The 24,764-nt window shown below is 44.4% G+C and overlaps 1 protein-coding gene across 4 annotated transcripts in view; it reads right to left on the bottom strand.

The window, feature by feature from the left end:
- Nucleotides 1-528: 528 nt before the first annotated feature.
- Nucleotides 529-24,764, bottom strand: part of JAK3 (Janus kinase 3) — a 102,015-nt gene continuing 77,779 nt past the window's right edge. For all 4 annotated transcript variants that reach the window (XM_030218808.1, XM_030218806.1, XM_030218807.1 and 1 more), the window contains 5 exons: nucleotides 21,365-21,489; nucleotides 16,500-16,672; nucleotides 5,476-5,593; nucleotides 5,188-5,298; nucleotides 529-1,433 (listed from right to left, as the gene is read on the bottom strand). In XM_030218808.1, the coding sequence (XP_030074668.1) occupies nucleotides 1,329-1,433; nucleotides 5,188-5,298; nucleotides 5,476-5,593; nucleotides 16,500-16,672; nucleotides 21,365-21,489 (632 nt within the window). In that variant the 3' untranslated portion in view covers nucleotides 529-1,328. The remainder of the gene's footprint in view (nucleotides 1,434-5,187; nucleotides 5,299-5,475; nucleotides 5,594-16,499; nucleotides 16,673-21,364; nucleotides 21,490-24,764) is intronic.

Genomic DNA, 24,764 nt, shown 5'->3' on the forward strand with positions numbered 1-24,764 from the left:
GGGGGGGCTCAGCACCCAAGGTAAGGGAGCTATGCACCTGGGAGCAATTTGTGAAGTCCACTGCAGTGCCCCCTAGGGTGCCTGGTTGGTGTCCTGGCATGTGAGGGTGGATCAGTGCACTAGGAATGCTGGCTCCTCCCACGACCAAATGGCTTGGATTTGGTCATTTTTGAGATGGCTGGCCTCGGTTTCCATTATCGGCGAAAACCGAGGTCAGCCATCTCTAAGTCCGGCAATCTCAACATTTAGGTCGACCATCTCTAAGGTTGGCCTAAATGTTGAGATTTGGCTGGCCCCGACCGTATTATCGAAACGAAAGATGGACGCCCATCTTGTTCAATAGTACGGTTGGCTCCGACTCTTCCCAGGGCCATCCCCGGAGGTGGGTGCCCTTAGAGATGGGTGCCCCCATTCAATTTTGCCCCTCCACGACATTATGTATTTGTATGTACATATGTGAAAACCCATCTTTTAAATGTTTTATTTACAATTAGTTTGATGTCAGTTATTTGGATTTGTCTTAATCTTCCCAAGATATTGCTTTGTTGTTTTTTCTTTTTTTGTTTACTTATTGTAAACCACTAAGAACCTGGTGGTTTTAGTGATATAGAAATATATTATAATTGGAAAAAAATTGTAATTGGAAAGGGGACAGTTTTTATTTGGATTAATTCCAAACATTTCTTTACTAGCTTCTGAACCTAATACTCCCTTGAATCAGCTAAGGAGGAAGTACATGCTTGATCCTGAAGAAAGACATAGCTAACAGCATTTCAGTTCATAGCTTAAGCTTCCAGCTTTTAATAGATAACATTAACATTACTGTATCTGTCATAGGAGTGAACAAATCATTAATCTTGTTAATCTATAGTTTTGGGTGGGAAAAGAGAAATTGTGTTTAGCCTTTGAACCATTCATCCAGTTTCATGCAGCTCTTTACCTCAGTAGCTTGCCCAGAAGAATCTGCCTCACCTTTTTCCTGTGCCCTTAAAGCCACACAAATGTATATTTTTATTTTAGGCTGATTTCTTTATTCGCTCTCATTTGCATATCCTGGGACCATTATGCTGTTTAAGTTCGTAGATTAAGAGTCACTCATATCCACAGTGAATGTATTGGATCACAATTCTTTCTATGAGAAGATTTCATTTACAATTTTTCTGAACTTTCTCCTGGGAAGCTGGATACTTTTTAGAGACAGTTACATGAGGTTGCATCCATTACCCCATGCTGATCCGGACTTAGCTCAGGCAAACAGGCAGGCAGCCTTGTTGAGGCACATGATGGACCACTGGTACCTGGGTGGGACTTTTAAACTCAGCATTGCATTAGCCCCACCTGCTCTCATGGGTCTCCATCCTTTGCTCCAAATCGCTGAAGGTTGGCCTCACAGCTGGTTGGAGGGCCCAGCACTGCATCATCAGACCATAAACCTGTTAGACAGACAGCAAGCATGTCACTTCCTTCTCTCACAGAGAGTTTCGTCATCCCAACTTCTCCCACACTCTACTCATGTAATGAGCAGCCTTGGGTTCATGCCCAGGATGAAGAAAATTTGTCCAGCTTAGGAGAATGGAATTGCCACTCTGACATCATGAGTTTCTTCTCAGAATAAAGGGAGGGGTTGAGAGGGGAGGCAAGGCCAGTGTTAGAAATGATGGAGCCCTTGGCAGACACTGAGGAGGGAACCCCAAAGTTTGCCAACAGGCTATGCTTCCTTGAACTTCAGGCAGGCTTGAGACCCCTTGTGACATGGGGGCCCTGGGCAACTGCTCTGATTGCCCACCCCTAACACCTGACCTGGGGTGGGGGGAATTGATGCACTTAAACAGCCCTCTGCTGTGCTCTTATCCTCACAAGAGAGATATTCTGGTTAAGGTGACCTGCATGGAATGACCATGGCTAGAACCTGGCATCAAAGCAGAAACAAACAGGACACAGACTACTGCAGAAGTAGAACAGACAACCAAACAGCAGCAGCGATCCAAGGAAGGACAAACACAGGAAGAGTTTATCCAAATATCAACTTTAATGGAAACAGGGCCCAATGTGGCCAAGTTTCGGAAAAACCTTCATCAGGGGTCACATAGGTTTCCACAATACATTCACATGTTCAAAGCATGTACTGCAATAGAAAAAGCTGCTGCTGTTTGGTTGTCTGTAGAACCTAGCATCAACAAGTATGAGGAGGCCATTTTTTTACAACAGCCTCTCAGCCTTGGAGAAGGAGGTCTGGCTGTAAAGCTTATGTATTGGTCCTGTAAAAAGCAAAGGCCTGAAGCCCACTAGGCAAGAGTGTGGAGGCAGTGCTGTAACAGATCGTGGGTGTGTTAGGGAACGACATGGAGGGCAGAGGTGCGAAAAGGGGTAAGAGCTTGCATAAAAGAGAAGGGGATAGGGAGAGCTGCTGTTCGATCGCACATGAGAATTTGTATGTGCATCATCTCAAAGTGGATGACTGTCAGCAAAGACTGGATGCATCACTTTGTTCTTTGAATGCGGTTATGAAAAGTGGAATATATAAGTAAATAATTTAGCACATTTGGGTGCTCATTTTCAAGGCACATAGACTTACAAACTTACATAGGTAAACCATGTAGCTTTCTAAGTCTATATGCTTTGAAAATAAGCCTCTATGTTCTTTCAAGTGAAAAGAAAAGTTGTGACTCCTTGATCATTAGATGTAATGCACAGTTTGGAATCTGGAATGATTGTATAATGACATAATATTATAAATACTAGTAAGAAAGGCCCGTTTCTGAGGCCAATGAAACGGGCACTAGCAAGGCGCTTTCCTTACCATCCCCCTCCTCTTGTTGCTGGACTTACTCTCTGTGGTGATCGCGGCGGATCAGGTGTTTGGACGGCACTCCGTGTGGGGGGGGGGGGTTTGAGGATCTGCGTAGGTCGCTGTTTTTCTGTGTGCGTCGGGGGGGGGGCGGGGGGTGGAGCGTCGGAGGGTGGTGGAACTGGGGATTCGTTGAGTGTCATAGCCCCCGAACGTCATCACGTTGTGACGCGAGGGCGGGGCAAGCACTCATGGTGGAAAACTGATCTGGACCATGACAACTTAACTTGGAATGCTGAGTAAGTTTGCCTCACAGAACGTTGGCAGTGCGTTTTATATAGAGAGATTTGCAGGCCAGGGCATAGCGATGATGGGCATTTCTTTGAAGCAATATGAGAAATGTCAACAACATATCCCATGACGTTGTCCCCATGATTCTATAAAAGTCGCAAAAAATTGTGTGTACAAATTTAGGCACAGCCCCAATTTGCACATGCAATTTAATAGAATAATGAGCCAATTAGTGCCAATAATTGGTTTTTTAACAAGCAATTATTGGAACTAATTAGATTTAATTGGGACTTATGCATGTAAATTTAGGCCTGGGTTCCTGAAAAAGGGGGCGTGGCAATGGGAGGGTCATAGGTGAGTCAGGGTGGATTGGGGGCGTGGCTTTGAGTTATGCATGTAATTATAGAATAATGGTGCTCTGCGTGTATATTTAAGCGTGGGCATTTGCACCACGTTTTTATTGGTGGAAATGGCAGTGCCTAAATTTACACATGACCTGTCTGCTCAAATATTTATTATATAAACCACGCCAAAATTTAGGCGCAGCTTACAGAATATCGCTTATGTGGGGGTTTTTTTCAGTGCCGGTTTTTTAGGCGCCATATATAAAACCTAGCCATGTATGTTGTAATCAAATGAAAATGAGCAGAAAAACATGAGAATGAATGTTTTATCATTTACTGATAACAATGAACATTCTTTCAAGAGTGCACGCTATTTGCATGCACAAACTAACACACGTGTGCAAACCACTGCACATGCATGTATGATGTGCGCTCTTTCAGAATCTGCACCCTGCTTGCACAGAGTGAGGCCTCTTTCAAAAGAGTACACACTCAGTGGGGCCGATGTTCAGACCATGGGAGTTAGCACAACCCATGGTCAGCAGTCAGCCCAGATATTCAATACCAGGCCGCTTCCAGAGTCTGGCACTGAATATCCGGTTTATTTTTGGCCAATTTAAACTTAACCGGCTAAGGGGCCCTTTTACAAAGGTGCAGTCATTTCTATGCACGTGCAGTACACGCCAAAATTATACTACCGCCAGGCTAACGGGCCCCCTGGCGGTAATTTCAGATTTGGCTCATGCCCATATCACTGGGACAAATTATTTTTTAAATTTCCTACCATTCACGGCGTTTCTGGCACTAATCAGCAGTCGGCACGCGCCAACCAGTCACCGTGTGTGTAGCACATGAGCCCTTACCGCTAGATCAATGGATGGTGTTAAGGGCTCAGGTTCTTTTCCCGGTCCATTGAAAAAAAGCTCTTTTTCCCAGATGTGGTAAGAACTGGCCCGGCGCGTGCCAAAAACACAAGCACACACTACCGCAGGCCACATTTGCCGTGGCTTAGTAAAAGGACCCCTAAGTTAATGTTGAGAGATATCTGGTTACGTTTAAACCAGCCAAAGATATTCCAGGTATTTAAGTGTCTTGATGTGACTGTTTACAATAGCCAGATATGTGCTGAATATTCACGGATAGCTGGATATATCATGCGATATATCCTGTTATCTCCTAGCCGCTAACCGGGAATATTCAGTGGAGAATTGCCAGATATCTCCCGCTGAATATCACCAGATAACCAGTTAAGTGCCATTTAATCAGCCAGGTGCTGTTCCTGGCCGGTTAACTGGTTTTGAATATCGGGAAACATGACTTTGCTCCGTGAGTAAAAAAACGGCCAGACAAAAAAACGAATAAAACAAATATTCCTGGAAACCACACAGGAAACAATATGATATGAAACTGTTCTGGCTGCCCATCCCTACTTCACTGCTCTCTGGCCACATGCTTTGAGGAGAGGGGAACCTTCTCTTCCTGGGCCACAGCTGGGGGTGGGCTGTTTATCAGATTTAGCACCAAGGACAGTGTTCTTCTCCAATAGGTAATGTCTTTATCTATATCAATCTCAGACGGCTAAATTAAAGTGAACTTCCTTAATGCCCAGAGTAGGAAGTCCCAGTCTCTACTTTGACCTCAGCTTGGGGGAGGAGTGAGGGAATGGAATATATTTATTTATTGAGATTTATTAACCATCTTTATGGAGAGTTTTTATTTATGTCTTGCCTGATAAGAAAGTCTTATCTTCAGCAGACTCCTTACCTCTGCATGGCATCCTGGGGGTACAGTCAGTCGGACACCCTTCATCAGCAGGTCCAGCATCTGGTTAACCAGCTGCAGCTGGTTCCCAGACCCCATCAGCCGCAGAAACTCCTGGGTAAGAGAGAGGGAAGTTACGAGTACACTAAGACTTTGCAGACTGGAGGCTTTCAGCATTCTGAGAGGAGGAGGAGGAGGGATTCAGGAGGAGAGTCTCAGGGAAACCAGTGTAGGATCTTGGGCTGGAAACCAGCAGTGGCAGGGGCTGGAGTAATGCGTGTAGTCACCTACCGAGGGAGGACTGCTACTTTTTTCACCATAGGTAAACAGCTCATAAAGGAGGACCCCAAAACTCCAGATATCCGACTGGCGGGAGAAGATGCTATCTGCTAGAGACTCAGGAGCATACCTGGAGACAGGAGACAGGAGAGGGGTGAACGGAGAAATAGGAAGGAAGGAAGATGAATGGAGAAACAGGAGACAGAAACAAAGATATAACAAGGGGAAAGAAAAAGGAGAGATACAGGGCAGTTGCAGACGACATAAGCACTGTATCGTTACAGCTACAGACAACCTAGGCACAGCTACTTCACAGTTGTACATGCACCAATCCTGTGGGAGGGGGAGAACAAACCCATCAGATGAAGAATCTTCCCCACCTCTCAGAGTTATTGCATGGGGATTAGATGCCCTAAGCAAACTTTTAGCCTTGCCCACCCCCTATGTGTGTAGTTTGGGGTGGGTATGGAGGGGAGTGTTCACTACTCAAATTTTGGGGGGCTAATTTTGAATGGGGTCCCCTTCTCTCACTGCCATTGCCCCTCCACTCACTCCTGCTCCTGCTTTCCAAAGTAAGTAGGCAAACAATTATGATTATTCCAACATAAACCTTCCAGGAACAATCTTGTGAAATGCTATAATGAGATAGCACACATTTAATTATTAGCCTTTGCTAATAATGCAAAGGTTAATGCCAACACTGCTGCAAACAGTTCAATGTTCCTGTGTACTGTGAGAAGGTAAGAGGCTGTCCTATACGGTGTAGGCCACTAGAGGGTGCTAGAAATAAGTGGAGGTCGCTAGGACCCGGGGGAGCCCTGGGAGGTCCACAGGTGCAGGTGGTTATGGGCTGGGTCCGGTGTAGCTAATTAACCACTTTATACCCCACCTTAGTTGTGAAAGGAAGGGAAGTGAGCTAGCAGCAGAAGAGAGGGCCCCTGAAAGATACTGGCTAACCTTATGGACTTGGGGTGGACTGGGTGTCCAAAGGAGATCAGCAGGCTGAAAGTCCTGGGGTAAGAAGTCCCTAAAGCATTAGTGTTTGACTGTGTGTCTAGAACTGTGTGTTCAAAGAGGGACTGTGTGTCCGAAGAAGAAAAGACTGTGTGTTCAAAGAGGGGACTGTGTGTCCAAAGTACTGAGAGAAGCAGGCTGCAAAGCCTGGGGTGAGAGTCCCCAAAGTATTGGTATAGTACTGAGCCCATGTATCTGTGTGGGGTGGCTCAAGGTGAAGATCTATGAAAGCATAAAGTGTTAAGCTAGAAGAAGTATGCCCAGGGGCTGGAATAAAGAGTTGCCTGAGAAATATGCAGTTGGTGAGACCTGCTTAATGTGCTGAGTGGAAACCAGGTCACCCTGAGTGGGAAGGGGTAGCACATTAATCTGCATATGATTTGCATATTGAGAACCAGGTCACCCTGAGTGAGAAGGGGGATATCACAGTACGCAATAGCTCTGGTTGGCTGTGCCTGTTTACACATCATCATCCAGTTTTGGAATTGTGTGACTCCTGATGTTTTGCCAAAACACGGCCGTGTCAAGTCTCTTCAAATTCCCTTTCTTTGCCATGTACGCATATTGGTGAATTGTGAATACCAGGGCCACCGAGAGGGGGGGGCAGGGGCACAAAATTCCCTGGGCCTGGGCCTCCAAGGGGGGCTCGGTGCCGCAGTCCCCTCCACCCACCCCACCCTCCATCCACCACCGGGCTGGGCCCTCCTGAATTCAAATCATAGCGCCTCACCTTGATCTCGCTCAGTGTGAAAGAAGCGCAGCAGTGGCAGTCTGCAGATCGCCTCCCTTTGGCCCTTGCCTCCCTATGTCCCGCCCTCGTCTGATGTAACTTGTGCGAGGGCGGGACACAGGGAGGGAAGGCCCTAAGGGAGGCGATCTGCAGACTGCCACTGCTGCGCTTCTTTCACACGGAGCGAGGTCGAGATGAGGCGCTATGATTTGAATTTAGGGGGGCCCGGTTTGGTGGTGGATGGAGGGGGGCGGTGATGACAATGACCTCGGGGGGGGGGGGGGGGGGGCGGTGGCTGCGGCTGGACCTCGGGGGCGGCCTTGCCCCGGGCCCGGCCCCGGCTCTCGGCGGCCCTGCCGAATACATGCACACATTTCAGGGTGGGTGTACATTTGTGAGACATAATCTGTGCACAGTCAGAGGTCATTGTAGAAGTCAATTTTATAAACTCATGTACACACGGGAAGGTGCTAGAATCAGTGGACATGAATTGAGGTTGTAGGGGGGCCAACTCAGGAATAATATCAGGAAGTACTTTCTCATGGAGAGGGTGGTAGATACATGGACTGTTCTTCCGTGGGAGGTGGTGGAGATGAAAACAGTAACGGAATTCAAAAATGCAAGGGATAAACACAAGGCTTGAAACCGAACAAGCTTAGTGGTAATTAGATGGCAACACCAGTAATTGGGAAGTGAAGCCAGTGCTGGGCAGATTCCTATGGTCCGTGCCCTGATCGTGACTGGACAGATTCAGCTTCAGTAACTGGAGAACAAGGCCAGTGCCGGGCAGACTTCTACGGTCTGTGCCCTGAAAATGGCAAGGACACATCAAGGTAAAGTATACGTTATGTAGTATCACATCATACCTTATATTGAGTTTATCTTGTTGGGCAGACTGGATGGACTGTACAGGTCTTTATCTGCTATTGTCTATTATGTTACTACTAGTAAAAAAGGCCCGTTTCTGACACAAATGAAACGGGCGCTAGCAAGGTTTTCCTCGGAGTGTGTATGTTTGAGAGAGTGTATGTGAGAGTGACTGTGTGTGAGAGAGAGAGTGAATGTGTGAGTGTGTGTGTGTGTGAGAGAGAGAGAGAGTCTGGGTGTGAATGTGTCTGTGAGAGAGAGTGTGTGTGTGTGAGAATGAGAGTGTGTGCAAGTGTGTATGTGAGACACAGTGTGAGAGAGAGAGTGTGTTTCACACAGATACAGTGTGTGCGAGAGAGAGAGTGTGTGTGAGACACAGAATCTCTGCGAGACTGAGTGTATGAGACCAAGAGAGTGTGTGAGTGACTGTATGACACATAGAGAGTGGATGTGATACAGTATGAGACATAGAGTGTGTGAGAGACAGTGTGTGAGGGAGAGAAAGACATTGACTGTGAGAGAGAGAGAGTGTGAGAGAGAGTGTGTGGGTGACAGAGATACCTCCCCCCCCCCCTTTGGTGTCAGGCCCCCCCTCCCTCTCTGGTGTCTGAGCGTTACTGTGCAGGACGCTGAGCTCTGGCTGTGCTTCAAGGAACTGACCAATCCTATTTAATAGAATGCACCTCCAACATTCTGAAGCCGAGAAACCTCGTGTGGTTGGTCACTTCTGCTTGTGACGAACCCTGAAGTACGTGATGTCAATTCAGGAGATGGATACAGAGAGCAGGAATGCCTCAGCCATGCAGTCACCTTCAGAATGTTGGAGGTGCGTTTTATTATATAGGATGTTACAGAGCTGTTAAGTTGGCCAGTTCAGGTTTTGAATTTATATCCAAAAGTAGTGTGATATTTATAGTCCCTGATTCTACCCACTGAAAACAGTGCACCAAAATGAGGTTCTTAGAAATCCAGAAATGGATTTGACAGCTGTGCATCTGTTTTGACTTTTCACATGGGCATCCTGTTATAAAATTAACCCAAGTGAGAGCACTTTCCAAAAAACATTTATCTGGATAATGGCTGGTTATTTGTATAAATAAACTATAGTATTTGAAAATGTCTCACCCTCCCTGTGAGTAAATATACATTAAGATACTTTAGGTTTGCATTGCTTTAAGTGCAGCTGCTCCCCTCTCCACTTTCCCCCTCCCCCGGCTGCTACTCTTGGTTACTGCCTGCTTTGCCTCATTGTTAAACTGGTCCTGCATCTGTCCAATTTTTGAGCACATACAAACTAACATTTGGACATTTATCACTGGTGGCTGAGGAAGTGAGGTTGAGCTTTGGGGCTGCTTAAGGCTGTACCAATGATCCCCCCTCGCTTCCTCTCTGGGGCTAGAATAAGGCACTGCTTTTTGCACATCATCTTACGGATGGACCTTTTCCCCTCAAAACAGGAACTGGAAAACCAGAGAATCTAAAATTAAAACTATGCATTCTCTGACTCTTCCTTATCAGGCTGCGTTGGAGTGGAATTCTCTTCCATTAGATTGTAAGCTGACTGCACATGTTGTCCATTAGATTGTAAGCTCCTTTGAGCAGGGACCGTCTTTCTTTGTTAAACTGTACAGCACTGCGTAACCCTAGTAGCGCTTTAGAAATGTTAAGTAGTAGTAGTAGTAATACATTAGATGTAAGACAAGAATTGGATTATATGAAGTATCGAAGTGAATTGAAAACGTTTCTCTTTTGTAGGCGTTTGAGATGGTATTGTGATAAACTGGAATAGATGACATTGCAATAGTCAATCTAGAAAAAATAAGTCGTAGAACAGGGTCTTGGGAAAATACATTAAGATAAGTGGGTACAATTTGAAACTGACATAGCACAAACAAGCTATCTGGGGTGCAAAGGAGATAAAGATACAGTGGCGTAGCCAAGGGTGGGCTTGGGTGGGCCCAGGCCCACCCACTTTGGGTTCAGGCCCACCCAGTAAAAACATACCTATGATGTGGCTGGCAGGGATCCCCAAGCCCCACCAGCCGAAAACTCCCAACAAGTGTCCCTCCTGCATACCTTGTAAGTAGCAGACCTTCGCCTGCAGTGAGCAGTGACATACATACTGCTCACACCGGCCCCACAGCCTTCCCTCTGATGTATTTCTGCCTAGGTGGAAACAGGAAGCTGCATCAGAGGGAAGGGTGTGGGGCCAACATGAGCAGTGTGTATTAGTTGCTGCTCGCTCCTGGTGAAAATCTGCTATTTAAAAGGTATGCGGGGGAGGGGGATGTTTGAGAGGCCATATGGCATGCAGGTGAGAGGAGAGACCAAATCACCTGTGGGAAGGGGCGAGGTTCTTCTGCCCACCCAACTTGGGCCCAGGCCCACCCAAAATTGGGTGTCTGGCTACGCCCCTGTAAAGATACCTAAATATTTAAATTGCTTTACTAAGGTAATGGGGGAACCTAACAGTTGTGAGGCCTGAGAAGGAAAGAAAGGTTTACCAGTAACCCAAGAAGCAGTGGCCTTTGATGGATTCAAGACCAAATGATTCCAAAGAAGCCATGTGAAGACAACAAACAGTCTTCGAGTTTTGAAATATCAGGAGCTAGGGAATCTGTGTAATACATCAAAAGAATGTCGTTTTCATAGAAAAAGTCTCGCACACCAAGTTCTTGGATCAGGTAGACAAGTGGACTTAGAAAAATGTTAAAAAGAAGAGGATCAAGGATTGAATCTTGAGGTCAGTGTGACTGTCAGAGTAGTAGATTGGAAAATAAAAGAAAAGGACCTTTCTGCAAGGAAGGAAGTGAACCAAGAAACACCTCACCTATGTCAATGTCACACAAGTGATTTAAAAGAAGGGAATGATCTGTCAGGTCAAGGGTCACAAGTAAGGCTATTTTGCAGTCGTCCAAGGCTGAATTAACATTACTTACTAGGCCAGCAAGGAGTGTTTCAGTACTGTGTCCCAGACAGAATCTTAATTGATATGATGGCCCAGTGGTTAGAATCTCTGCTTCCAGTTAGCAAGTCTGTTGCTTCAAATTGGATTGAACTACTACTACTACTTGACATTTCTAAAGCGCTACTAGGGTTACGCAGCGCTGTACAATTTAACATAGAAGGACAGTCCCTGCTCAAGGAGCTTACAATCTAAAGGACAAATGTACAGTCAGTCAAATTGGGGCAGTCTAGATTTCCTGAAAGGTTAGGTGCCGAAAGCAACATTGAAGAGGTGGGCTTTGAGCAAAGGTTTGAAGATGGGTAGGGAGGGGGCTTGGCATAAGGGCTCAGGAAGTTTATTCCAAGCATAGGGTGAGGCGAGGCAGAATGAGCGGAGCCTGGAGTTGGCGGTGGTGGAGAAGGGTACTGAGAGGAGGGATTTGTCCTGTGAGCGGAGGTTACGGGCGGGAACGTAAGGGGAAATGAGGGTAGAGAGGTAATGAGGGGCTGCAGACTGAGTGCATTTGTAGGTAAGAAGGAGAAGCTTGAACTGTATGTGGTATCTGATCGGAAGCCAGTGAAGTGACCTGAGGAGAAGGGTGATATCAGTATATCGGTTCAGGCGGAATATAAGACGTGCAGCAGAGTTCTGAACGGATTGAAGGGGGAATAGATGGTTAAGTGGGAGGCCAGTGAGGAGTAGGTTGCAGTAGTCAAGGTGAGAGGTAATGCGAGCGTGGACGAGAGTACAGGTGGTGTGCTCAGAAAGGAAAGGGCGAATTTTGCTGATGTTAAAGAGAAAGAAGCGACAGGTCTTGGCTATCTGCTGGATATGCGCAGAGAAGGAGAGGGAGGAGTCGAAGATGACTCCGAGGTTGCGGGCAGATGAGACGGGGAGGATGAGGGTGCCATCAACTGAGATAGAGAGTGGAGGAAGAGGAGAAGTGGGTTTTGGTGGAAAGACGATAAGCTCGGTCTTGGACATGTTCAGTTTCAGGTGGCGGTTGGACATCCATGCAGCAATGTCGGATAAGCAGGCCGATACCTTGGCCTGGGTCTCCGCGGTGATGTCTGGTGTGGAGAGATACAGCTGGGTGTCATCAGCATAACGATGATACTGGAAACCATGAGAGGAGATCAGTGAACCCAGGGAAGAGGTGTAGATTGAAAAAAGAAGGGGTCCAAGGACAGATCCCTGGGGAACTCCAACAGAGAGCGGGATGGGGGTGGAGGAAGATCCATGAGAGTGTACTCTGAAGGTGCGGTGGGAGAGATAGGAGGAGAACCAAGAGAGGACAGAACCCTGGAACCCAAATGAGGACAGTGTGGCAAGAAGTAAATCATGATTGACAGTGTCAAAATCGGCGGATAGATCAAGGAGGATGAGGATGGAATAGTGGCCTCTGGATTTGGCAAGGAATAGGTCATTACAGACTTTAGAGAGTGCTGTTTCTGTCGAGTGTAGAGGGCGAAAACTGGATTGAAGCGGATCGAGGATGGCATGAGAGGAACTGTCGATGCCTGTTTCATAGCTGAGTCCAGGAAAGGGGAAGAAAAAGCAGGCACTCTTTTTCTGACTGAGGCCCAGATGCACAAAACTTTAACAACCCTTTAACGACCATTTTTCGAAGAAATCGCCAACCGTTTCATGTACTAAAGCCCATTTTTCGAGGACCGTAGCAGCTAACGAAAATGGAATGCAGATGAGCAATCAGTGTAGAAACCCTTTTCAAATGACATGCACTAACCTTTTCCGATTGGTTTAACGAAGGAAAACGCCGAGAAATCTAACGACAGGTCTTTACCTGTCGTTAGGGCTCTCCGGCTAAAAACTGTAATGTGAAACTCAAAAAAGAACCAATTGCAGCGAAGAAGATACGCGAGACGCGCTGTGATTGGACAAAAACACGTTGTACCTGTATCGTAGCCTGTTTTGCTTTTAATAAAGCTTATAGAAAACGTGTCATAACCACGTTAATACAGCGCGTGCACTGCAGACATACGCAGTATATTAACGTTGGTACGAGTTGGAAAAGTAATGGCAGCCAGAGGGAGAAAGCCAAACTTTTCAGACCTTGTCCTCTGGCTTGCTCAACTTTTAAATGGGATGAACAGCAGAATTTTTGCTAACAACATTTCACACTTACAGATTGAAAATCTCAATCTCAGGAAAAGCTGCGTGAAATCAGCTCCGCTAGTACTCGGCAGGAACCTGTGATTAAAAAAAAAGTGCGGCGACTTGATTCTTTTATACTGTCGACGCACGCCTATGACATCACAGGCGTGCGACAGCCACGCCTACAAAACACGCTTTCCGAATGGACCAGTGCGCATGCGTTCCGTATGCTGCTACGGCACATTAGTGAAACTTTCGGGAATCAGGGTTTGCAATACCTGCACCAAACTTTTTGGGGCTGTGTTTTTGGAGCATGCTTCGTTATTTGAGATTCGGTAAAGGTTTTTACGTTTCTGATTTTTTTACGTTTGCTTGATGCATCTACCCCTGAGTGGGGCCCAGAAGCTACAGGACTCTGACTGAATCCAGGAGATTGTGGGTTCTACCCTAGCTTACTCAGAAGCTAGGTGGGTCAGTGCAGACAAGTGGAGGGGGTTAGATAGACCTCTGTTCCAACTATATTGGTTAAAATCTTAATAACTGCTTGGGCCACAAGCAGCTGGGGTTATGCTGCATTTTCCTATGAAAAATGACCAGAATTTGACTAAAACTACCTCTTGGTGCTCAGTCATACAAGAGACCAAGGCACTTCTGCTTCAGAGGGAAATGAACCCAGAGCCTTGGTGTTACTAACTCAATACCCAACCCCTTCATCAGCAAGGCCTTCATACTGGGAGCTCTTCAGAAGTTCTCTTTCACCTTATCTAAACTCAGAGATCTGCAGCCTTGTCTAGACACCCTCCCCTGCAAAAAAAAATGGTCTTTTAGGCCCTGGGCCTCCCCTGAGGTTTTGATAAACCCAACAATCATCCCAATACTGCCCCACCTAGAACAATCCTACAAAAAGGCATAGATATCATACTTTAAAATACTAAGCTTTGTTTTCTATAGCTCTCTATATATCAGGGGTTCTCAACCCAGTCTTTGGGACACACTCAGCCAGTCAGGCTTTCAGGTTATCCACAATGAATATGAATGAGATAAATTTGCATGCACTACCTCCATTGTATGCAAATCTCTATCATGCATATTCATGTAGGTATCCTGAAAACCTGACTGGCTAGGTGTGTCCTGGGTTGAGAACCCTTACACTACAGATATAGACAAACAGACACAGGGGTCCTTTTACTAAGGCGCGCTAATGGATTATGTGCGTGCTAACAATTAGCCTGTACTAAATGCCATGCAGTCCATTATATTCCTATGGGCTGTGTGGCATTTAGCACATGTTTATCCATTAGTGCATGCTAAACCCATTAGCGCCCCTTAATAAGGGAAAATTCCAAACCCTATGCATGCAAGTAAATGACTTAGCTGAAGATGTCTCACCCTCCCTGTGGATATATGTACAGACTGATGCGTCTGTTAGTCTGGCTGTCATCACCTAGGGGTCAATTCAATAAAGGATGCTTGAGCTAAGGCGCCTAAACTTATGGCACTCAGCTACTATTCTATAATGAGTGTACCTAATTTGTTAAAGAATACTAGTGTAAGTGGACATTTAGACATGACCTCTTATGCCATGTCTATGGCTGGTGTAAATGGATACACACAACTGCTGGAGCTGTGCACACAAATGGGAGTCCAGTAGATTCTAGTTAATCGGGACACATCGGGACTACAGTACTTTGTCCCGATTAAGCAGCTGCCCCCCAAAAATGAACTTGCCCAGAATCACAAAGAGATACAGTGGGAATCAAATCCAGTTCACGCCCACTCCAGTTACATTACTGTGCAAGGTGGAAGTTAAAGACCACATGGAAGGAAGTGACACTACGGGTCGGAGGTGGTTGTTTTGGGTTGTAAAAAGGGAACGCTAGGTGGTCATGCCTTCTATGCACCTGTGCAGAGATGGAGGCGGAGAGTAATGTCAAGATTATGGAAGAGTACTGGTGAGATCACGAGCCCCATGTCTGATTCAGGAGTAGGGCACGATAATGGTATGGGGAAGAGAGGGAGGACAGAAAAATTCACACTGGCCCGGAGAATAACAGACTAGAAAGTGCAAATGCAGATGTTACTGGCCCAATTAAACGGTGCAGTGTCCCAAGTAAGTGAAACTTTTCCACCTTAAAAATATGATTAACTGGTACCCCAATTAACTGGAATCTACTGTATTCTTTTTAAAAAATATATTTTTATTAACCGGAGAAACACAGCAGAAACACAGTACAGACACCAACTGTGTGCAAATAAAACATTTCACACAGAGACACAATGATACTTTGATACTCACAACATTACTATACAACTTGATGCATCCCCATCGCCCACTATTGTGACCAGCTGGTCAGACATCATTCACAAAGGTATGTCTCTCTCCTTTTATTTTCCCACAAAGAGTAAGAAAAAAGGACCCCCCCCCCCCAGGCTACCACCCTCCCTCACCCGACCCCCTACCTCTCCCCTCCCCCCCCCTGACTGAGGAAGACTCTCATACAACTGTGTGGGATGTACTTTGTGCAGGAGACACCTGCAATAATGGAATCTACTGTATTCTATAAAACATGCAATAAAGCTAGAATATGGTAGATTTAAAACAAATAGGAGTAAGTTTTTCTTTACTCAGCGTGTAGTCAGACTCTGGAACTCGTTGCCGGAGAACGTAGTGACAGCAGCTGGCCTTACGGAATGTAAAGGGGGTTTGGACAGATTCCTGAGGGAAAAGTCCATTGAACAGTATTAATTAATTTATTTTTTTTTGTGGGGGGGGGGGGGGGGGGGGGGGGGGGGGGGGGGGGTTGCCGGGTTCTTGAAGCCTGGATTGGCCTCTGTCGGAGACAGGATGCTGGGTTTGATGGACCCTTGGTCTTTTCCCAGTATGGCGGTGCTTATGTACTTATGCAATGAATAGTGGGAACGCCCCCTTTGTATTTACACACTATACAACTATAGAATAGCACCTAAATGCACGTACGTGCTTACCTTCCATTTTACCCGTCTTGGCACTCGACTACTATTGCCTCTTATTTGTGCACCTACAGTTGGGTGCCTAACATAGGACACCCTAGTGTTTTTCTTGGACTGTGGCTGCTCCGTTTCTCTCCCCACCCCCTGGAAGCTGCTGCCCTAGACAAGCATCTAGTCTGCCTAATAGTTAAGCTGGCCCTGTCCCCTCCATTGCCATGTGAACAAAATGCAGTTACAAATCTTTTATTTCCAAAACTTAAAGGCATTAATCCATCCGTGCACAAAAGCAGATAAAGGACAGGAGAGATGAGAGAGACGAAGAGAGAGAGAGAGAGGGGTTCAGAGTCAGAAACAGACAGAGTGAATGAAAGCAGAAAGAACATTAAATCATACCAGAAGATGGGACTCTCTCCCCTCTCATGTACCACATAGTACTCTTTGTCCTGGGGGAGGATCTTGGCCAGCCCAAAGTCTCCAATCTTCACATGGTTGCTGTTCTCCACCAAGATATTCCTGGTGGCCAGATCCCGGTGTACATAACGCTTCTCTCCAAGGTACTGCATACCCTGGAAACCAGAATCTATTGTTATACCATCAAGGACTAGAGCCAGGGCTACCAAGAGACCCAGGATAGGGCAACCCAATTTCTGGTGCCATAGGGAAAGCTTTGATATGCTCTACTATATTTTTGGTCAGATAAATTTTGTCTAGACAACAATTTAACCACACAAAACTTAGCTAGTAAGTGAGGGAGCAGGGTGTGTATATCCCACATAAGATGAATTCTGTCATTGATTTGGCTCCCATACCCTCTGTTGGAGTCTGCTCTGGGTGTCTGCCACTCTATAGTCTTTCATGTTGTTCTTGCACCTCCCTCTCTCTGCTTCAGGGGAGTTTCTCATTCTGTGGATTATCAATAGAAATCAAACAAAATAAAACATGGAAAAGAAAATAAGATGATACCTTTTTTATTGGACATAACTTAATACATTTCTTGATTAGCTTTCGAAGGTTGCCCTTCTTCCTCAGATCGGAAATAAGCAAATGTGCTAGCTGACAGTGTATATAAGTGAAAACATTCAAGCATTACTATGACAGTCTGACAGGGTGGGAGGAGGGGGGTGGGTAGGAAGTATGCATGGGGACATCAAAGCATATCATTGATATTCTAACAGGGTGGGTGTAGATAGGTGAGGGGAGGGTGATCAACAGAGACATACAGCTTTATGGTTTATAATGGGCTAGGAACCCCAGATCCTTGTTGAGTCCTTTCTGTTGGGTGTTAAAATATTCAATCATTCTGACTTCAAAGGTCTTACGTTCTTGTATGGTTTTAAAGTTACCTTTGAGGATTCTCACTGTGAAGTCACTGGTACAGTGTCCTGGTCCTGTAAAATGTTGACCAACAGGCGTGGGAACCCTGCTGGCACCAGTATTGTTCATATGATGTCTATGTAAATTGAATCTTGTCTTAAGCATCTGGTCTGTTTCTCCAATATAGCATCCTTCTTTACATTTTTTACACTGAATGATATATACCACATTGGAAGATGAGCAAGTGAAAGATCCCTTTATGTTGAATATCTTTCCTTTGTGGATGACTTTGGGGTCCTGTGAAATATTTTGGCATAGTTTGCAACTGGATAAATTACAGGGAAGTGTGCCCTTCTGTTCCTTTTCAGTCTGTGATGGAAGTTTACTTCTGATTAGCTTGTGTTTTAAATTGGGTGGCTGTCGGAAGGCCAGTACTGGTGGGGATGGGAATATCTCTTTCAGTAATTCATCCTCCTGGAGTATAGGTTGTAGATCTCTTATGATTTTCCTCAGTTTTTCCAGCTCTGGATTGTATGTCACTACAAGCGGGATTCTGTCTGTGGATTTTTTCTTTTTGTACTGTAGCAGATTCTCCCTGGGTGTTTTGAGGGAGGAGGCAATATTCTTGGAGATTATTTTGGGGTTGTAGCCCTTCTGTTTGAAGGATTCAGTCAGGCTTTTAAGGTGTCTGTCTCTGTCGCCTGGGTCAGAGCAGATACGGTGGTATCTTGTGGCTTGGCTGTAAATGATGGACCTTTTTGTATGTGAAGGATGGAAGCTGGAGTTGTGGAGGTAGCTGCATCTGTCTGTGGGTTTCTTGTATATAGATGTTTGTATACAGCCATCACTGATTGAGACCGTGGTGTCCAAAAAATTGACTTTTTCTGGGGAGTAGTCAATTTTGAATCTGATTGTAGGATGGTATGTATTGAATGCAGAATAAAATTGTTTCAGAGTTTCTTTACCCTCCGTCCAAATCATAAAAATGTCATCGATGTACCGGTAGTATTTTAGAGGTTTGATCTGGTGTGTATTCAGAAATGTCTCTTCCAGCTCAGCCATAAAAAGGTTGGCATATTGGGGTGCTGTCCTGGTGCCCATCGCAGTGCCCATTATTTGCAGATAGATATCATTGTTAAAGTGGAAGTAGTTGTGAGTTAAAATGAATTTGATTAATTTTGTAATAGTTTCATTTTAACTCACAACTACTTCCACTTTAACAATGATATCTATCTGCAAATAATGGGCACTGCGATGGGCACCAGGACAGCACCCCAATATGCCAACCTTTTTATGGCTGAGCTGGAAGAGACATTTCTGAATACACACCAGACCAAACCTCTAAAATACTACCGGTATGATTTGGACGGAGGGTGAGGAAACTCTGAAACAATTTTATTCTGCATTCAATACATACCATCCTACAATCAGATTCAAAATTGACTACTCCCCAGAAAAAGTCAATTTTTTGGACACCACGGTCTCAATCAGTGATGGCTGTATACAAACATCTATATACAAGAAACCCACAGACAGATGCAGCTACCTCCACAACTCCAGCTTCCATCCTTCACATATAAAAAGATCCATCATTTACAGCCAAGCCACAAGATACCACCGTATCTGCTCTGACCCAGGGGACAGAGACAGACACCTTAAAAGCCTGACTGAATCCTTCAAACAGAAGGGCTACAACCCCAAAATAATCTCCAAGAATATTGCCTCCTCCCTCAAAACACCCAGGGAGAATCTGCTACAGTACAAAAAGAAAAAATCCACAGACAGAATCCCGCTTGTAGTGACATACAATCCAGAGCTTGAAAAACTGAGGAAAATCATAAGAGATCTACAACCTATACTCCAGGAGGATGAATTACTGAAAGAGATATTCCCATCCCCACCAGTACTGGCCTTCCGACAGCCACCCAATTTAAAACACAAGCTAATCAGAAGTAAACTTCCATCACAGACTGAAAAGGAACAGAAGGGCACACTTCCCTGTAATTTATCCATTTGCAAACTATGCCAAAATATTTCACAGGACCCCAAAGTCATCCACAAAGGAAAGATATTCAACATAAAGGGATCTTTCACTTGCTCATCTTCCAATGTGGTATATATCATTCAGTGTAAAAAATGTAATGAAGGATGCTATATTGGAGAAACAGGCCAGATGCTTAAGACAAGATTCAATTTACATAGACATCATATGAACAATACTGGTGCCAGCAGGGTTCCCACGCCTGTTGGTCAACATTTTACAGGACCAGGACACTGTACCAGTGACTTCACAGTGAGAATCCTCAAAGGTAACTTTAAAACCATACAAGAACTTAAGACCTTTGAAGTCAGAATGATTGAATATTTTAACACCCAACAGAAAGGACTTAACAAGGATCTGGGGTTCCTAGCCCATTATAAACCATAAAGCTGTATGTCTCTGTTGATCACCCTCCCCTCACCTATCCACACCCACCCTGTTAGAATATCAATGATATGCTTTGATGTCCCCATGCATACTTCCTACCCACCCCCCTCCTCCCACCCTGTCAGACTGTCATAGTAATGCTTGAATGTTTTCACTTATATACACTGTCAGCTAGCACATTTGCTTATTTCCGATCTGAGGAAGAAGGGCAACCTTCGAAAGCTAATCAAGAAATGTATTAAGTTATGTCCAATAAAAAAGGTATCATCTTATTTTCTTTTCCATGTTTTATTTTGTTTGATATCTATTGATAACCTTAAGAGTGGACTAACACGGCTACCACACTCCCCTTCATTCTGTGGAAAAAGCTTCCTATTGGTACCTTATCAAGGTCCACTCTTCAAGACAACTTCCCCTTGTTCTACTTTACTTGAGAAATCTCATTTATAGCTCCCTCAAGTGTGGATTACATCCAGAGCTCTAGGAGTGTAGTGACTAATGAGAGAACAGATAATTTTGTAAGGACTTCTTGTGAGCTCAAGGCCAAGAGACTAAATTTATGGATGCTGCTATTGATTTCAGCAGCTGCATCTAGGCACATGACCGAGGCTCCATGTGGCACAGAAGCAACTGGATGCAAAATTAAATTGGAATACTCCCTGAATTCAAAAGAAAACAGTGACTTGTGATGATTTCTCACCTGAGAAGGTCAGAAGGGACGCTTTGGAGCAGGTTGCAGGCAGCTTTTGTGTATCTTATCGAAGCACTGTCGCTGCCCTCTAAAAGATGATTTAAGGTACATCCTGGAGAAAGGGAGGGGGATTGAAAGAAAGAGCGAGATGCCAAACCACAGGTGGGCGAGAATGGAGGGGAAGAATAGATACTGGATTGCGCATGATGGGGGGTGCAATTAATTTTATTAGCTGTGATTTAAAACAAATTGTGACTAATAAATAATAAGTTTATTGCATTGTTAACTGCAATAAATGTGCAGCCTTAATTTAAACCCCTTTCAGGGGAAAGAAGAAAACAGCGGTGAACAAGGAAGGGGAGAATAGGGTAGAAGAACTTGCACTTCTCAGAATATCATTCCTGGTCCAGATCAAATTAAATTTGCTATATGTCCCTGCTTTTCTTTTTCAGCTTAAAACCTCATGAGGTACCCCTCTGCTCAGTTGATACCCATTTCTTCAAAAGGTTCAAGAGCTGCTTAACTAACCAGTCCAGGATTTGCACAGTCTGCCCCTCATCATCCGCTAGAGACAGAGAAATACTGAGCATCTAAGGCTGCACAGAGCACTTATTGGGCAAAACATGCAGAACTTCTTTTTTTTCTCTGTCTCCATCCATTGACCAACGGGCATCCACAAGATCTGGACTGGTCTGGTGAAGACGCTAAGGAAATCCCATATACAGGTAGGTATAGGTATGTACATGAGGGTGTGTGTGAATGTCATGTGTAGGACTAGGTATGTGAATGTAGCTGTGAGCATCTCCCTTCCCTAATGCTCAGTACCTTGCAGATTTGCCTTGCGTAGAGCAGTAGTTTTCCCTGGTACAGGTGATCTCGGTGGTTCTGCAAATATTCTCGCAAGCATCCATTTGGGAGGTACTCCATGATCAACCGGAGGTTCTTTCTTCCTGTAACACACCAGTGAGACAACATAGGAAACAAAGCTGCCAGCTTACTTTTCATGTTCATTCTTTATTTGATTTATGGTCTGTTCTTACATTTTCAGATAAATTCCTAAATTTAGGGGTCTAAAAAGAGGAAGGCAATCGAGACAGAGTAAGAATAGTGAAAAAATGTAGGTGGTTAGTACAAGCCACTGAATTTTGAAGCCTAAATCTCAGCAAGTGAATTGCACATCTAAATTTGTCATCCTAAGCACTTAGAGCAAATATTTAGAGCACTGAGACCAAACTTCTTCAACATAAGAGTCCATGCCCATCATATAGGCTTAATTAATAAATGAGATGAAACCCTTCTTGGGAGACATTTTGCGCTCGCATGAACCAAACAGTAAACAGTCAGATCACCTCCTATGAACTGTTTGAACTGCACATCACAAAATTCAGAGGTTTCAAATATCCAGTCTCGGACATAACTTAATTGAGATGGAATACAATAAGCTCTTAAGTCAGGCAGGCCCAGTCCACCATCAGTTTTATGGCATTACATATGTTGTATACTAAGTCATGGCCTTCTAGATTCCCACAAAAGTTTTCTCATTACTATATTCTAGGTCTGCAAATCCCTTGGTTTCAGAATGGATAGCAGGTGCTGCAACATGTAAACCCACTTAGGCAGAATGATCAATTGCTGCCACGATTGATAAAAGGTTTGGGTCTCCTGATGCAAGCGAGAAACATTAGTGTGATAAAGATGAGACAAGATTTTGGGGAAAATATAACCCCAAATATTTAATCATATCCCCTGCCCATTTAAGGGGAAAAGACCCTCCCCATTGCTCTCTCAACCCTGGTTTCAAACTTAAAACTTCTGACTTTTCCACATTAAGGCACAAACCAGAAAAGGAGCCAAAGTCACTGAATATAGTGACCTCCTTTTCACCATGTAGATTTAGGCATAGAGGGTATCAAACATATAAATGGCAAGTGACCGACTCACCTGCAAATGTACAGTAGAGACTTCCCTCTCTGTCCCACCCTCGCGTCAAGACGTGATGATGTCAGAGGGCGGAACAGAGAGGGAAACGGAGTCGGAGTCACTGTCAGATGCTGCCGCTGGAGCCTGGAAACGAACATCGCACGCACCAACCTCCCCCCCATCCCTGCTGCCGTTCCCGCCCCCCTCCGTATCGGGCCCCCTGCACTGACCTGACAGCGCCTCTCACCTCCGTGTGGAAGAGCTGCAGGCAGCAGCAGAGCGATCTGCTGCTGCCTGCAGCGCTTTCACACAGAGATGAGAGGCGTTGTCAGGTCAGTGCAGGGGGCCCGGCACGGAGGGGGAGGAAGCGGTGGCGAGGAGGGTAGCTGGAAATCTCGTCTGTTTTAACGGGCTTAACAGCTAGTATTCTATAACAGTGCACCTAAATTTTGGAATGCCTATGAAACGCCCAGTTGCCTGTTCATAACCACGCCCCTTTTTGGCTCCATGTATTAGAATTTAGGCACTCTGCATTTTAAAATACTCACAGCGAGTTATGCGTGTAAATTCTAATTATTGCCAATTAGTGTTCACTATTGCTTGTTAAGTACTGTTAAAAATGCTGATTGGCTTGTTAAGCCAATTAAGTTACATGCATTGTTATAGAATATGCTTGGATTTCAGCATGAAATGCTAGACGCGATATATAGAATCCGGGGGTAAATGATGTTGTCAGATCGTAATGATTTCAAACATCAAACTGACATTATAAGGAAATTTGTTTTTTGATAGGGGCCGTTTTTCGGCATACCTTAGTAAAAGGACCCCTCTCTTTCTTATAGATCACAACATACACAATAGAGTTCAGTGTGATTTACAAATAATCAAAAGAGATTGGGGCATACCAGGAATTACAAATAATTAAAAATACATCATAAAAGATTAAAATATACTTTCCCCTTCAAATGTACCTAATAATATTTTTGAAATACAAATGTTTTTAGGACTTTGCGAAACATCTTATAAAAAGGGATGGATCAAATTGGAATAGCATTCCAACATTTTGCTGTCAAATACAGCAAGGTGGATACATGAATCACCTTATATCTACTACTACTACTAATCATTTCTATAACGCTACTAGATGTACGCAGCGCTGTACACTTGAACATGAAGAGACAGTCCCTGCTCGACAGAGCTTACAATCTAATTAGGACAGACAAACAGACCCCCTTAGGAGAAGGGTAAGTCAGATTCAGATAGTTTCTACTCAGTCTTTGCTTCCCAGAATACTAGAGCAGAAACTAACTGCTCAAGTATTCTGGTGTAATTCCATACAATGATAAAAGACCAGAGTATGTAGCTTAAAAATTCTCCTGGCCTCTACTGACAACCAATGCAACTCTATATAAAGTGGAGTCACTCTATCATATCTAATTTTAGAAAGGACTAGCTTAGCAGTAATATTTTGACCAGTTTGCAATCTCTTTCTTACCATAGTGGTACACCCCACATATATTATTTATTGGGTTTAATAATATGACTGAATGTAATAACGAAGATGTTCTGTGTCTTGATCACATACAAGTGTTTTTTTTAATTCATATCTAATGAATCTAACTTGCTTTTGAGTTAATGATGCTTTCTAATTAGTTTAAATACAGTTTCTGTGCAGAAGATGTCATTGGAATGCTTATGCGTCACTGGAACATATAGCTTTTTAGCGATTTTAAAGCATTCTGATTTTGATGCAGTTAAAATGGGCAACTATTCCTCTGCAAGATTCATTCTTTATATTTGATTTTGAAAGTCATTTCATTTTTTATCAAATTGGGCTTTCTTTAAAGAGAAATAGCTGCCTTTGTACACTTAATCCCTCGGTGCTCTTAAAAGTTGGAGTGAGGCATCTAAAATATTTTGGGGCCCTTTTATTAAGCTGCATTAGATGCTAATGTGCACCTAACACAGTTTAAAATGGTGTACCTTGAGACACACTCAGGTATCCCGCGCTAAGGGCTAGATTCCATATAAGGTGCCTAAGACATCCGCACGGTAAACATTCCCGCCTAAGCATATTCTATAAGCGCCACCTAGATTTAGGCACGGTATATAGAATACGTTTAGTTGATATCTCAGCGCCTATCCCTGCACATAGATTTAGAAACACAGAAACATGATGGCAGATAAAGGCCATATGACCCACCCAGTCTGCCCATCCTCTGTAACCCCTAATTTTTCCTGTTCCTAAGCGATCCCACATGCTTATCCCATGCCTTTTAAAATTCTGGAACAGTCCCACCACCTT

This window comes from Microcaecilia unicolor, chromosome 11 (genome assembly GCF_901765095.1).
Source record: "Microcaecilia unicolor chromosome 11, aMicUni1.1, whole genome shotgun sequence".
Classification (NCBI taxonomy): domain Eukaryota; kingdom Metazoa; phylum Chordata; class Amphibia; order Gymnophiona; family Siphonopidae; genus Microcaecilia; species Microcaecilia unicolor.